At 34.8% G+C, this 17,356-nt stretch overlaps 1 protein-coding gene and 1 pseudogene across 1 annotated transcript; both read right to left on the bottom strand.

Moving 5' to 3' along the window:
* Positions 1 to 582: 582 nt before the first annotated feature.
* LOC133703742 (scopoletin glucosyltransferase-like) lies at positions 583 to 2,503 on the bottom strand (annotated as a pseudogene).
* Positions 2,504 to 5,780: 3,277 nt separating this feature from the next.
* Positions 5,781 to 15,515, bottom strand: LOC133673215 (scopoletin glucosyltransferase-like; the record flags this gene model as incomplete). The annotated part of the gene is made up of 3 exons (XM_062093972.1): positions 5,781 to 6,072; positions 6,326 to 6,586; positions 15,043 to 15,515. Coding segments are annotated over 3 exons (1,026 nt in total), but the record flags the coding sequence as incomplete, so codon positions are not given.
* Positions 15,516 to 17,356: the final 1,841 nt, after the last annotated feature.

Raw genomic sequence — 17,356 nt, 5'->3', positions numbered from 1 at the left:
GGTCTGGATGAATCCGTATCCAACCACATGTTGGGTCTGCACGCTCCACGACCAGCTCTACATTAGGTTTAGACGTGACCGCGCTCAAATCCATGTTGGGTCTAAAAGCGTCCCCGTCCAACCCCACGTTAAGCCTGAACACGTCCACGCCTAACCATATGGTGAACCTGGACGCGTTCGCGCCTAACCCTCCACGTTGGGTCTGGACACGTCCACGTTGGTTGTGGACGCGACCATGTCCAAGTCCTTGTTGCAACTACACGCGTCCACGCTCAACCCCATGTCGGTTTTCTTAATATAATAATATGTGTTATAAATATTATTATTTCTCTTATAATTCAAAGTGTTCAAATAACAAATATTGTTATTTGTATTATAAATATTATTATTTTTATTACAACTCAAAGTGTTGATATAAAAAATATTATTATTTGTATTATAATCATCCTTGGAATTCTTAATATGATTATTTATGTGATAAATATTAGTATTTTTATTATAATTCTTAATATTCATATAAAAAATAATATTATTTGTGTCATAAACATTATTATTTTTATTATAATTAATTGTATAAATATTAAAAAATTATTATTTGTGTTATAAATATTATTATTTTTATTATAATTAATATTATTAATAATTTCTTGCAAAGTGCAGGACCAATTCGGTATTTGTATGTTGCTGGGTGCAAAACCCAAAATACCTCTAGGTACTCATATTTCTAGGACCCACAATTGCGCTTTGAATCGAGAGATCAACTGCCATAAACACTCACTATACTATTTATTTATTCCTTACATTTCATAAAAACAAAATTATTCACCCGCTGTGAAGCGCCGGCCATAATACCATTCCTCTTGTCTGCCTTGTTTCAGGGGCGACGCCACCTCAACTCTTCAATCAAAGCATTAAAATCAGAGGAAGAAGATCCACCTTCTTCGACAGCCTTCCTGGCCGTTTCTCCTAGCTTCTTTGCTCTGCTCCTCATTTCCTCTGCCTCTTCACCCACCATAATTTGAGTGATTGTCTTCTCTACAGCTTCACTTTTAACATGATCTCCATGCACTCTAAGCCATTCCTTAACTCCAACACCAACTCCAGTTTTCAAAACATCAGTCACCAACTTTTCATTATAGAATTGCTCAGCAAATATTGGCCATGTAACCATTGGTTTCCCTGCAGTTATGCCTTCAAGAGTTGAGTTCCATCCACAATGAGTCACAAATGCCCCTATTGCTTCATGATCAAGAATCAAAACTTGGGGTGCCCATCCTCTGATAATTAGTCCCATGCCTTCCATTCTTTCCTCAAATCCTTCAGGTAACCAATCTTCCTTGTCTTCTTGACCCTTTTTGTTTCTTCTAACTACCCAGATAAACTGCTGACCAGAAGCTTCGAGACCTGCTGCAATCTCCTTAAGCTGAGAGTCACTGAAGTTGGTCGTGCTTCCAAAGCAAATATAAACAACTGAATTTGGTTTCTTTGAGTCGAGCCACTTCAAACACTCATGGTGATCAATTGAGGTTTCTTTTCCTCTTCCTGCTTTATCTTCAGTGTCTCTATTGCATAGTGAAACCGGGCCTACATTCCAAGCCCTTCTGCCCAAGACCTTCTTGTAGTAATCAGCGTAGGCTGGCTCAAGCTCATAAAAGCTGTTGACAACAACACCAAAGCTCCTCAATCCTGCTTCTTTAGATGCTTTCAAGAACTTGCTAAAGTCATTTTCAACATTTTCTCTTACAACATCTGGCAGTTGCTTCTTTGTCAACTTTATATCACCAGGAAGATCAGGCACCACGAAAGGTTCGGAATCTGATGAAACTTTCTTGTGTGGCTCATAAAGCCTCACACATTCTGAGGCACTTAAAAGCAAAGTTACTAGTGCCATGAAACACTAGCCTCGGAATTCCAAATTTGGCAGCAGCATCAGTAGCCCAGGGAAAGAACACATCAGCAACAATGCAATCAGGGTGGCATTCTTGTAGCACCTTCTCAAAGGGTGCTTGAAGCAAGGTTGTGGCCTTGATAAACTTTATGGTCATTTCCCTTGCATTTTCGCTGAAAATGAAGGCATCTGTATTTTCATATCCTTCAGGCAAACCTGCCTCTGCCACAGGGAATTTGATGGTTAAGATATTAATATCAAAACCCAACTCTTTGGTTTTTTGGATTGTTTTCGAAAAGAAAGGCGCGTTTAGAGGAGTGGTGATGATAGTTGTCTTTATGCCTCGAGAAGCAAAAAGCTTGGCCATGTCCACGGATGGTATCATGTGGCCATGAGCGAAGAAGGGGAAGAAGAAAATGTGCAATTGGTGACCCAAACTACCCATCTGGCCTTGTAGGAAAAAAAAAGAACTGAAATGAATTTGTCAGTGAAAGATGGGAGTGACGATGAAGATGAAGAAAAGCTTGAGCTGATTTTGTTTTTCTATGCTTATGGACCCAATATCTTCCTGGACATGAATTGGTATTTATAAACAGACAGGTCTAGGCATCTGAGATTTTGATGCAAGAGTGCTATTTAACTAGCTAGATTTTTCTCGAGCTACGAAATTTCCAGCCCATGCTAGCCTTTTCTCTTAACGTTGTATTATTTAACTACACACACGTCATTGCTCCTGTCACGAAGTAATCTGAACTTTTGATCCGCACAAAACAAATTTCCTTAAAAGTAAAAAGTGGCAAGATAGTTACGGAAAAATTAAGAGAATAACAACGTCCACTACTGCATTATATTTTTTTCACTTATTTTTCTTTGTTTATTACTAAATATATAAGGATAATAATTTAATTCATTCAAGATGGTTATCGATCCGAATTGATCAAATTATATTTAATGATTGCCCAATTCCGTGATTAATAGCTCCCAGTATTGCACCTGCAAGCGTAAAACACTCAAGACGACTTCTTTATTATGACATACGCTCTTACATCACGACCCTAAGTAGAAGACAAAAGAGTGATATACTCAAGACGACTTCTTGATTCCTGAAGGCGGCAGAGGCTTGAAGCCTTGAACTAGTAATACATTCATGAATGTGTGAGCTCCAATGATGCTCGAACACAATTTCACTTTTTTCCTACCCTAGAATTACTTGGCAAATAAGCTTTATAAAAACAGGATTGCGAGAGAGTTGCTTCAGGTAAGCTTTTTTGAAAGTCAGAAACTGTCAAATAGTCATTATTTCTGTCATACCAAGCTATAGGTGCTTCTTTTAATCCATAGAAAGCATTTTTTAACAGATAAACTTTGTCTTCTTTTTCTTGAATTATAAACCCAACTAGCTCTTCAGCATAATTTTTTTTTTTTAGAATGCCATTTAAGAAGGTTGATTTAACATCTAACTTGAATACTTTCCAATTCTTATATACAGAAACAATAAACAAAAATCTGATAGTATCCATTCTTGCTACAGGTACAAATATATCTGAATAATCAACACAAAAAATCTGACCATACCCCGTAACAACTAACCTAGCTTTATGTTTGTTGATGGTGCTATCTACATTCAGTTTGGTCTTGAATACCCATTTCACACCAACGATATTTTTGTCTGATGGTCTGTCAACTAGTTCCCATATGCAATTCTTTTTAATCATGGATATCTCCTCTTGCATTGCTTTCTGCCACTTTGGGTTCTGCTAAGCTTCTTCATAGCCTTTTGGTTCGCAGACTGCTACATTACTCCTTTGGTAAATGTCTTCAAGAGATCTGGTGCCTTTGATTGGTGAATCATCAATTGATTCATCCTACAATTGAGGTTTGATTTGATTTTCAAGCAACTCATTTCTTTGCGAGTCTCCCCAATCCCATTGTTCTTTTTCATGGAAATGAACATTCCTGGTAATGGCCATCTTCTGAGTTTGATGATGATATACTTTGTAGGCTTTAGAAACAGTACTATAGCCAACAAAGATACCCGACATAGCCTTCTTGTCAAACTTGTCCCTCTTGATTTGTGGAACATGAACAAAACATATATTGCCAAAGATTTTAGGAAAGCTTAGTGAAGGTTTGTAATTATACCAAACTTCAAAAGGTGTCTTTTCTTCCAACAATTTTGTTGAAAGTCGATTTTGAAGAAAAATAGTTGTGTTAGCTGCTTTTGCCCAAAACATCTTTGGCAAATTCTTTTCATGTAGCATGCATCTAACCATCTCAATTATGTATATGTTTATCCTCTCACTGACTCCATTATGTTTTGGAGTGTAAGGAGCAATGAATTAATGTTCAATACCAGCATCTTCACAGTAGAGATTTAATTTTAATGAAGTATATTCCTTACCATTGTCTGAGCGAATGTCTTGAATTCTGCAGCTGCTTTGATTCTCCACTTTCTTCTTGAATCTCCAAAAAATCCTAGCTACTTCTGACTTGTATTTCATAAAAAAAAATCCAACACATTCTAGTGAAATCATCAATAAAGAGAATGTAATATCGACTACCTTTTAGTGAAGGTGTGCTTAGAGGACCAACAACATCATTATGGATTAATTGAAGTTTCTGTGTAGACCTCCAAGTTGATTTTGGAAATGGTTTCCTATTTTGCTTACCAAACTGATAGGCATTACAATTTGGTAAATGATCAGTGAATGAAGGCACACCTTTTACAACATCATGCTTCTTTATACTAAGCATATGTTGTTGATGACAATGTCCCAACCTTTTATGCCATACTTCTATGTCATTTAGCTTTGTTGAAAAAGCTGTGTGCTCCTCCTCAAATGGTATAAATGAGAAACTTTTGCCTCTCATACTGGCTTGCAATATTTTTTTAGCCAGCAACATCAAATATATAACAAGATTTATCTTCAAAAATCACCTTTATATCTTTCTCTATTAATTGCCCAACACTTAAAAAATTTTGATTTATATTAGGTACATAGAGAACATCAGAAATTGTTTTTGTACCGAGTTTGTTGTGATAACAATGGTCCTTTTTCCTTTAACTGCTATACAATCACCATTTTCAATTCTGACTTTAGCAACTTTAGTAGATTGCGAAGTTTTGAAGAGACTTTTATCAAAAGCCATGTGGTTTATGCAACCACTATCAATCAGTCAGTGATTTGAGAAGGTTTGAACTGAAAAACACGTGGCTACAAACATCTGATCTTCATCATCTTGACTAGCAACTTGAGCATCTTCTTCTTGTTTCTGAGTTTTTGTCTTGCAGATAATTGCTTCATGTCCAAGTTGGTTACATTTGCTACACCTTGCATCAGGTCTCTTCCAGCACTTAAATGGTGAATGACCTATCTTATTGTAGTGTTGACATGGTGAAAAAATTCTCTGAATAAATTTTCCTTCGCTCTGAAATTGACTGGTTGTAGTTTTATTGCTGCTTGAAGCCTGGTTTTTTTTTTTTAAGAACTTCTTATCAGAATCTAGATATTGGGCTTGTAAAGCACCTTCTGTAACACGGGCTTACCTCATAAGTCTTCTTTGCTCCTGAGCTTGTAAGGCATTTAAAAGTTCTGCCAATGTAATCTTAGACAAATCTTTTGTATTCTTCAATGTAGTAATTGAAACTTCATATTTTTCTAGTACTGTAACTAGAATTTTTTCAACAATTCTAAAGTCTGTAAATGATATTCCCAACAACCTGACTTTGTTAACTATTCCAAACAACCTATCTGAGTATTCCTTTATGGTCTTAGATTCTTTCATTCTTTGCAGCTCGAACTCTCATATCAATTCTAGGCTTTGCATTCTGCAAATTCATTCATCTCCTGCATATTCTTTCTTCAGATAATCCCAAACATCTTTTGCTAATTTAAGAGACATGATTCTTGTGAAAATAGTTGTTGAAATAGCAGCAAATAGACATGCTTTTGCTTTTTGATTTCTTGGTTTTCCTCTCTCTGTGACTCTTGATCTGGGCCATGGTTGGATTATTCGGTAATGGAGGAACATCATAGTCCTCTTCAATTGCCTCCCAAAGATCTAAAGCCTCCAAATAAGTCTCCATTCTCACTGCCCAGAGTTGATAGTTTTCTCCATTAAAGATAGGAGAAGAAATGTGAGAAAAACTTGCTTCAACCTCCATTACAGGTCCCTCAAGAAAACTGCTCTGATACCAAATGAAAGTGTTTAAGTGAAGAAAGAAAGTAGAAGAGAATTAAACCAACAAATTATTATTACTATTTTATTTATAATGAAATGAATAGATTGCATGTCGTTCATGAAATCTTTAAAAATATATAGAAACAAAAAAAAACTAACAGATTAACAAGCTCCTAGAGACTAGGACAACTCTTTATTATTGCAGAAAAATCATAACAGAAAAAGCAGAGTCTTTGACAGCAACTTGAAGCAAACTTCAACACAATCTCCTTTAGCTGAGAATCACTGAAAATGGCTACAGTTCCAAAGCATATATAAACAACTGAATTAGGCTTCTTTGAGTCAAGCCATTTCAAACACTCATGTTTGTCAATTAAAGCTTTCTTTCCTTTTTGTGCTTTATCTTTAAATTCTCTATTGCATAGCGAAATCGGGCCTATATGCCATGCCTTCCTCCCTAACTCCTTGAAAAAATTAGCATAATCCAACTCGAGCTCATAAAAACTATTGACGATGTTGGTTATTGAGTTAGGTCCGGTCCACCCATGATGGATGGGCCTAGTCCAAGTATTTAGAGGACTAAAAAAAGTAATTGCTTCCTCTACTTATATAAAGAGGGAGGTAGATGTAAGTTTTCATTATTGAAAGAACATAATTCTCTCTTTCTCTTCTCCTATCTTGTACTTTACAAAGACGTTCGTACTGTGGAATATCACTTTGGTTCTAGTAATTGAAATGGCACTGAAGTTTTCATTTCCATTCTAGATTGGTATCAGAGCCATGGTTTTTAATATTATTTTTATGCAGTACATCTATTACTATATAAATGTTAGATGTAAATTTTATGTTAAAAAAATTCTTCCATTGAGTCTTGGATTTACAAAATTTTATGAGGTAATTGAGTTATGATTTTATCTTTTCTATCATTAATTAGAAAATATCTTTTGTAAACAATAGTTGTATAATTGTTATGTGATAAAACAAAATCGTGACCACACACATGTAACTACCATCTGCAGTTAAAAAAATAAACAAAAGAACACATATTTAAGAGATATGTAACTATCACTTGACAGTTAAAAATAATAATAATAATAAGGCAATTAATATTAATTTCTTGTTAATATAAATTGTCTAATTAAATATTAAGTATAATATTTATGTGCTTTTAGAATATTTTGTCACAATGGATAAACACCAACAAATTGATCATTTATTGAGTTATGCCTTTAATCATGTTCATAAAATTCAAGAGCACATTGATTATATATATAATTAGATGAGTAGAGTGACTATGAGTGATGTTTACGAATTCTACATGGAACATCAAATGTTAATCGTTCTCAATTCTCTGCTTGAGAAATGGATGTTGGTGCGACTTTTATTGGAATATAGGTTGTAATCCTTAGATTTCAACAATCTCATCGATGAAATGCTACTCGAGAGGGAACGTCAATATACCAAAATAGGTATATGACGCATTGGAAGAAGCGCAAGTCGTTTGGATGCTGCTGCTAAATTCATTCCATAGTTTGAGCAGAATGAACTTAAAGGAGATGACTTTGATGAAGTGGATGATGTAATTAGAGACCCTACTTATGTGCCTACAATATAAAATAATTCTGAATTTTATTATTCTTAATATTGTATTTTTTTAAGATAATTGGTTGTTTATTGTGAACTGTATATTTTATGTAATTTAAGTTTTAATTATATTATATGCATATATATGATAATATTTGCAACCTGATTAGTGGAAGTTGTTAGTTGGAACTAATAACTATAATTTTGCACTCATTTAAATTTTCAATAATAATTAGACCATACAAATGGTAAATGATTAAATGTTTAACATTCTTTTCATTTCTATTGTATGTGTTAGATTATTATTTATTTAATATTATTTATTTAATTTAGAATGGAGTGGCAAAATATGTCAATTAAATTGTACTAGATACTAATATTTGTAATTGCTGTCAATAACGCTTAATATGGCTGCATCTAAGAGTATTATTGTTGATTTGAACTATGAAGACAAATTAAGTGAAAAGAATTACGATGTTTGGCATCGTAAGATTGAGTATCTCCTGGAAGAGCAAGAAATGCTGGAAACAATCACACAACCAATGGTTGAACCTGAGTAAGGAAACATTGCTCAGCACAGGCTTAATATGGAAGCATATCAAACCTATAAACGCAAGGATCGTGTAGCTTATGTTTTGATGTTGAGCAACATGAGAAATGATATAATGTTGCATTTTGAAAGGCATCGTTCAGCTCAATATGTTTGGGATGCAGTAAAGATTCATTATGGAGGAACCTTCATTACCAGACTTCCCCAGTTAACCCTCAAATTCAATAGTTATAAGAAGTGCCAAAATCAGATGATGAGATAGCATCTTATGGTCATGTCTAACATGATCAATAAATTAAGGGGTGTTGGGCATGAGATGATTAATGAACAACAAGTCCAAGCAGTTATCTGCTTTTTGCCAAGTAATTAGAAACACATGCGTGTTAACCTTACCCACAATGACAACATCAAGACATTTGATGACGTTGCTCATCATTTCGGGCTTGAAGAAGATCGACTTCACGCTGAGAAGCCTATAAACAAGGCTTTTATATCTGAGGCTAAGATGCATGAAGCATATGGCTCTAAATATAAAAAAGGATAAGGCTAAGGGTCGCAAATATGACAAGAGAGGAATAGAAGCAAATAGTAGTGGACATAAGCGCAAGCGTGAGAACGGGGCAATAAGAAAGGCAAGAATATGAATTATTTCAATTGTGGTAAACCTAAATCACTTTGCTCGTGATTGCACTAAGCCAAAGACTTAGGAGCAACTGACCACACAGCAAGGGATCGAACAACCTTTGTGGAATTTCATCGAATTTTGAAGGGAAGTAGATACATATACATGGGGAATAATGCTTCTGCTAATGTGCTTAGGATTGGTACCTGCAAACTGGGTTTGCGGGGTGATTACACATTTTATCTTCATGATGTACTATATCTACGCTCCAAAAGTTCGATGGAATTTTGTGCCTGTTCTTGCTTTACTCCAATTGGGCTTTAATATTGCGTTTGTTGGTTGTTGTGTAAAAATATATCTGGATAATATTCTTTTATGGTTCTAGTTTTGTATTAAATGGTTTTATGGTGTTAGACACTGTTAATGTATCTATTAATTATGATGCTTCAATTTATGTTGTTCAAAATTCCAGCATTATTAATGATAGTAATATCATAACTAGGCATGCTAGATTAGGACACAATAAAGATCGATTACATAGATTAGCAAGAGCTAGTCTTTTAGAATCACTTACCGAAGAGAAATTGCCTATTTGTAAGCATTGTCTTGCTGGAAACGCAACTAGATTACCATTTGACAAAGCTAAAAAGGTTAGTATTCCATTATAGCTTATTCATTCAGACATTTATGACCCAATGAATGAGAAGAGGACAAGGCATGAAAGAAATTATTTCATTACATTTATAGATGATTTTACATGGTTCGGTCATGTTTATTTGATCTCACATAAATCTGAAGTATTGGATTGCTTCATTCGATACACCAATCTGGTGGAGAATAAACTAAGCACCAAGATCAAGACTTTAAGAACCGATCAAGGATGTGAATACCTATCTGATCTATTTAAAATTTTTATGATGAAAAGGTTACAGCTAGACAACTAACTATTCCTCTTACTTCATAACAAAATGGTGTGGCAGAAAGGAGAAATAAAACCCTATTGGACATGGTTAGGTTAATAATGGCACAAGCTGACTTACCAATTTTTTTTTTGGAGATGCATTGTTAACTGCTGCTTACATACTTAATCGTATACCCTCTAAATCTATATTACCCACCCTATATGAACTATGGAATGACGTCAAACCTAATTTAGGTTATTTCTATCCATGGGGATGTGCAACTTATATTCACAATAATTCTCATGAATATTGTCGCATGTCAAAATCCGCGCGGCGATTCAGCAATTTTCGTTCGTTTGCTTGATTAGTTCTTTGAGAGTTGCCACCTAGTGTTTCATTAAGGGTTACTAGGAAACCCGAATTTATTGGTCATTGTAAAAGATTCAAAAGCAAGGGACTGATTGTGGCTAGAAAATGTATTAACACCCCTAGCGCACCCTACCTAAGGTAAACTACTTCGTCGTTTGATGTAATTTTAAAAAATAAACTATTAGCTAAATTTCAAGGTTTAAATAATTCAGTTATTAAATCCCAGAATATATGTAGAAACATGTTCTTACATTTTCATGAAAAATACAACATAATTTTATTTATCCTGGAATATTTAACCATACATAAATTAAAACATTTAATTCTTTTTCCTTTCTTTTGGCTTTTATAATTCAAAAATATACATAATGAAAAGTACAATCACACACACATATCCATTCTCATTATGTTTTTTTTCTTCCACCTATATTTACATGTTCACAAAATAATATAAATTAAACAAAAAACTAACAATAATTTAAATACAAGTTCCAGCATGTAACAATTACAAAAAGGTCCTTAAAATGTCCAGGAACTGCACAGGAGGTCCTCAGGCACTGTGGAGCAGTGGCGGCGCGTCTCCTCCACGCGCCCCCGTTGCTGGGGCGAGTGGTTTCATGCGCCGCCGCGAAATCCGGGCAACAGCGGAGATCTATAATGGCTTCTTCCTTTCTTTGCCGGTGGTGAGCACCGCCGTTACCTGCAAAACAACCAAAAACGCAGCAAGCATGTTGTAGCTTTTCTTTCTTTGTTTTCAGTCCGGCTTCTCTTCCTTCAGATCTGCCAAATCTGGAGCCGGGCGTTGCACGCGCCGCCAACAGACCAGGCATGTGGATGGTTGGATAGGCAACTTTCCTCCTTCCATTTCATTTCTACAACGGCGGTGTTGTCCACCACTGCCATGGTTGTAAGATCGGCGCCCATCCAAGCTTTGGTTTTCTGCCCCTTCTTCACTATCCTCTGGCCTCCCTTCTCATTTCCTCATCTTCTCCACAATGAGTCACGGCTAGCAGCGGAGAGGAAGGGAGATCTGGTTTTGGCCGGCAGAAAGAGGGAATTGTGGATCTATGGCCGGCTGAAGAGGGGAACCGAGAAAGGGTCTCTAGTTTCCTAAAGGGAGAGGGTCGACCGGCCTCAACAGGGAAAGAGGGGAAGATGGCTGGAAGGAGAAGATGGAAATGAGGGTTGTGTGTTGATGACCTGAATGGAAGAGAGGGGCAGGGAGTGCGGCAGCTTGTTGGCTGAGAGTTTTTGCTTTTTTTCAAAGAAAAGGGGCGGCTTCAGGGAAGACGAAAATGGCCCAGGGGAGAAGGTGGCCGAGAGGGCCAGGGGCGACTTGCTGCTTCTGTGTATTTGTGTGGGGTTTTTTTTTTTTGGAGGAAAAGGAAGTGTCTTTGTGGGATTCTCTCCGGTTTGTTTAGCAAAGGCCAAGAGAAAGAATGAGTGGTCGGCTGGTCTGTGGAGAAAAACAGAGGAAGAGGGGGGAAGCTTTGGTTCTCTGGTTCTGTTTTTGGCCAAAGGAAAAAAGATGTGGCTGGCGGCTCGGGGAGAGGAAGAAGGAAAAATAATCAGAGGGGCAGGGGTCTGCGGCGGCTGCTAGGAGAAGAGATAGATTTAGGTTTCCTTCATATTTTCTTTTTTCAAACTGGCCCCCATCCCCTTTTTTTCAATTTTTCTCCCCCTGTTTTTTTACTGTAGACTAGTATTTGTAGGCAAAATGTTGCCATATTATCAAACTAGTCCCTCAACTTTCTTTTTCCTTTTCTTTTCTTTCTTTTTTTATAAATTTCAATTTTGATATTTTTTTGTACTTTTTTAAAACGAGCAATTTCAAAGTCGACTCAACAAGAAAAATCAGTAATTGTAAAATTAACGCGTTAACAGTTGAACGCGTTCTAAATATCTTTGAAAATTTAAATTCTTCTGAGATGACGTCGAAAATGCTAAAAATGATGCAAATATATCAAAAATGAAAATTTTAGGGTTTTCATTATTTTTTTTGCCTTTTTTATTTATTTTTTCTAAAAATTTATCAAAAATATGGATCAAAAATTGGGTAGCAACAAATATGAGAAACTCGGTCCTAGGGGGAAGAAGTGTATCTTTATACGATATTCTAAACATTCCAAAGGATTCGTATTTATTAGTGAAAAAGCTTGTGGAAGATTGGCGAAGATTGAATCGTGTGATGTTGTATTTTTAGAAAAAGTTTTTCCAAAGACATGTGAGGTTGAAAAAGATTTTCATTTATATGAAATGCAAAATCTAGATTATGGGGCAACAAGCCATTCAACATAGGACTTATATGAAACTTTTAATCCTTCTAGAAATAGTCAGAGTGATATTTTATTTATTTCTACTCTCATAGAACAAGATCACTAGCAATTTCAACCTCGAAGAAGCATTCGTGAACCAATTCCTCGTCGTCGATTTGAGATTAAGAGGGAAGCGTTCATGATTGCTCCACAAGATGATGAAGAGCCTAAAACATTCAGTCATGCTCTATCTGGTCCTAAAGCAAAAAATAGATTAAAGCTATGGAAGAAGAAATGGAGTCGATGAAAATTAATCAAGTCTAGGACTTGGTTGATTTATTATCAGGACAAAGATCTATTAGAAATAAATGGGTTCTTAAAATTAAACGTAAGACGGATGGGTCAATAAAATGTTATAAGGCTCGACTAGCAGCGAAAGGCTACACTCAAGAAGAGGGAATTAATTATGAAGATACATTCTCACCAGTTGTGAGGATTACTTTAGTTCGCCTCATTTTAGCTATACTCGCACATATGTACCTAGAGTTATACCAAATAGATGTTAGAACTGCGTTTCTCAATGGAGAACAAAATAAGGAGATCTAAATGGATAAACCTTAGGATTCGAGTAAAGGACAAGAGCGCAAAATTTGCAAGCTTAAAAGATTCATATATGGTCTTAAACAAGCTTCTAGACAATGGAATGTTAAATTTCATCAAGCTATCCTTAAGGATGGTTTTACAATGATGGAAAAAGACCATTGCATGTATTAAAAATGTTCTAACAATAGTTTTATAATATTGTCCTTATATGTTGACGACATCTTAATAGCTGGAAATAACAAAGAGATGATTAATACTACTAAAAAGTGGTTATCATCAAACTTTAATATGAAAGACATGGGTAAGGTCAACTATGTTCTTGGTGTGAAAATTATAAGAGATCTCGCTAAAAGGCTTGTGGATTTAACTCAGGAGAATTACATCAAAAAGATGTTAGAGCATTATCACATGTAAGATTGCAAACCAACGAACACCTATGTTGATAGAAGCTTAAGCCTAAGTCGTGATATGTGTTCTAAGACTCCAAAAGAAAAGGAGAAAATGTCTAAGTACCTTATACTAACGTTGTCGGTAGTTTGATGTATGCAATGATGTGCACACATCCCGATATATGTTCTATCGTTGGATTGGTTATTCGATATCAATCAAACCTAGTCAAAAACTCTAAATGGTAATCAATAGGATCATACGAAGGCTTACAATCATTGAATAATGAATAAATACCATTACTATATCATGTTATTTATTATTTGTTTTATAGAATATATTGTGAGTATCATATAGTACAATTTGTTAAAGTATGTCAATAGACTTAGATTGGCTCACTCACATGACCAATAACCTGTAGCACTAGTAAGATGAGTAGAGATGATATTATTTGATTTTTAATGCTCAATAAATGACTTGGGCGTAGTGGGAACAATTTTAACTCAAAATGATTATTAACATGTCACCTTAGTTGGGACCAAGATGAGGTTCTTAAATAAAAGAATCGACATGAATGAATTCTCACCATTCATATGTCTATTATAATTGAAGTCGAGTATAAAATTATTTATTTGCCATTAATGACAAATGAGCAAATGAGAATTTCTGATTTGAAGTCTATGTTTTTAGCAACAAGACTAAGATTCATATGGTGTATTTCCTATAACAAGGAGAGCAACGACATACACTCTTTGTCTTAAGAAAAGAAAAGAGTAAAATCCACTATAGCATGTATTTCATACAACATGTGCTAGCGACCATTCCAGGAATAAAGAATGGATCCCTGCTTCTTTATTATGTGAGTCCTGCAGATCATATCTAAGCTCTTAAAATCTTACCCTTTGTGACTTTTGACTATATCATGAGGTAATGTATTAATGATCGCTACTTTAGGAGTATATTCTATGGTCATGGAATGATTCGACTTAAAGAAATACTCTTAAGAAAGTAAGTAATTTAGATCTGATTGATATGAGAGCGAAAGAAAAATAATTTTAGTTTTATACTTGTTACTTGTATTCACCGACCGAGATTATATCACTTGAATAGATTTGATATGATTTAGAAAACTTGTAAATATAAGGATGAATTGAGTATGAAATTCTTGAGGGATTGAATTATATTCAGTCATGTGTAACTAAAAATGCTTGGGGTATATTAGTACACTTTAAGGAATAATTAATTATGAGGTTGATGTCTTTTATATAGCCTATATTAGGTTTATATATTGAAGCTCCTTTCACAGTGTGCTTCAGGTTCTACGGTCTGTTCGTCAAGTATGAAATTCTTGAGTAAGTTTAAAGTATAATGTGTTAGAGAGATTCAGTCCTTCATGGGTGAGTGGGAGATGTTGGTTATTGGGTTAGGCTTGGTCGGCCAATAATGGATGAGCCTGGTCCAAGTATTTAGAGGAGTTACTTAAAAAAGTAACTGTTTCCTTTATTTATATAAATAGGAACATAACCGATATGTAGATGTAAGTTTTTATTATTTATATAAATAGTTCTCTCTTTCTTTTCTTCCATCTTGGACTCTCTGTATTAACTTGACAAGATTTACAAAGACGTTCATAGTGTGGAATATCACTAGTAATTGAAGTGACACTAAAATAAGTTTTCCTTTCCATTTTACAGACGACAATCCCAAAAATCTTCACTGAAGATTCTCTAACCTTTTGAATTAACCTAGTAAAATCAGTTTCCACGTTTTGTTTCATATATTCTGGCAGGTGCTTGCTTCTGAACTTGATGTCACCAGGAAGCTCAAGCACCACAAACAGCTCAGAATTAGAAGAACTTTTCTTATACGGCATATATTTGTTCAAGCAATCTGAAGTGCACAAAGAAAAGCAACTGATGCCATGAAATACTAATCTTGGAATCCCAAATTTGGCTACAGCATCAGTAGTCCAAGGAAGGAACATGTCGGCAATAAGACAATCAGGGTGGCATTCTTGTAGTAGCTTCTCAAGTGGTTGTTGGAGCATGGTTGTGGCCATGAAAAGTTTTTTGGTCATTTCTCTCTTTGTCTCATGAGAAGTGATCGAATCTGTGTTTTCGCATCCTTCTGGCAATCCAACCTCAACAGCAGGAAACTTGATGGTTTTGATATTAATATTTAGGGGTGAGTAAACAAACCAAGAAAAAATTAAAAAAAACGAACAAAAAAAAACCAATTAAACCGATTATTTAAAAAAAAATTGGTTCGGTTTCGATTTAAAAAACCTGAAACTGACCAAACCCCAACCAAATCAAATCGGTTCAGTTAAGGAGGTACTATAAATACAAAAAATAAAATGCTTTTTAATTCTTAATCCTAGCAATACCTGTTCGTGTCCAGCCGCAATACCCGTCAATCTCAGAATCTCTCACACTCTCATCCTAATCAAATATAATTTCTCCATTATCTAATAAAATCAAATTAATCAATCTTCATCTCAATTCTTCTGACTCTTGTTATCTGCTGGTAAACCTTTAATCTTCATCAAAAGATCTAACAAACCAGCCACATCCCTCTCCCAATCTCCCACACGGGTATGACACACACCACACCTAACCTCCAAATCTAGCAAACCAATCACCTCCCTCTCTCACACCCGACCTTGAATCTTGTCACACTAAGTATGATTTTTTTTTATCAATCTCTGTTTTTATTTTTTTTAACATATGCTCTATGATTTGTGTGTTTATTAAAGTGGTAAATTCTTACAAAAAATTAGAATTTGAGCTTAGAGTGATATTTTGGTTGATTTGAGATTTTGGAAATATGCTTAAATTTAGATTTGTTGTTTATCTATTAGATCTGTTTTAGATTGAAATAAGTGGATCATCTATTTTAACATATGCTCTATGATCCGACATTCATCCTGTCTCCCACATTTATGAAAATACTTACAATTAATTTTCATGAATATATTCCAAGAAAGCATGTAAATACAATTAAAAACATGGTTTATATTCCTTGTGATTCCTTAACCCACAGGCCACAGTTAATTATTCTTCGTTTCCTTTTGTTTTCTGTCTTTATTAAACTTTTCTTATGAACTAATGTCTTGAATTGTGTTTCACACATTTATTATTTAACAAATTTATGATAGTTTTTTAATAAATTGCTTAGAGTTATTTATAAAATGAGAAAATATCTTTATAGATTTTTGCATATAGATTTTTGCAAGAAATGTCTATATTTTATTAGATCCCACTATTTCAAGAATCAAGACCATCCATTGGCTCTTGGATAGGAACATAAATACAACAACCTAGAAGCTGCTAATTCTTCTTGATTTTGAACATTCTTAACCAAGACTCAATTTTATTAGCTGTTATTGGAAATTTTCCTGCGCTAAACCCAATTAGCTAGCAATCATTCTAGTTCACTTGGTATTTCCAAGTATCCAGTTCTTCCTTTATCTCTTGTACATGTGAGTGAGGAGTGTAAAGAAAGGAAAACCTTAATATCTTTGCTTGTAGAAATTTGGGATCACTTTACAAAACTTGATGTTAATCTTAAAACCCTTAGAGCTGAATGTAATTATTGTGGAAAACATTATGCATGTCATACTATTGTTAATGACATAAGTAATATGTGGAGTCATTTAAAAGTGTGCAAAAAGTATTCTTTTATAGTTGATAGGAAACAAAAAGTTTTGGTATTAGAACCTAGGATAGAGAAGGGTGAATTGAGAGATCAAAATGTGGGAACTCTTAAGGCAATAGGTTATAATTATGATGAATGTAGACAAGCACTAGCAAAGATGGTTATAATTAATGAATTGCCTTTTAATTTTATGGAGGGTCAGGGATCTAAATTGTTTGCTAGAACCATGCAACCTAGATTTGACATTCCTTCTCGTTTCACTATTATGAGAGATTGTTTGAACTTTATGTTGAAGAGAATGATTGGTTGAGGATAGCTCTTAGGAGTCAACAATTGTCTTTAACAACAGATACATAG

Source organism: Populus nigra, chromosome 1 (genome assembly GCF_951802175.1).
Source record: "Populus nigra chromosome 1, ddPopNigr1.1, whole genome shotgun sequence".
Lineage (NCBI taxonomy): Eukaryota > Viridiplantae > Streptophyta > Magnoliopsida > Malpighiales > Salicaceae > Populus > Populus nigra.
Note: the sequence above shows the minus strand (reverse complement) of the source record. Positions and strands in the feature narration are given on the sequence as shown.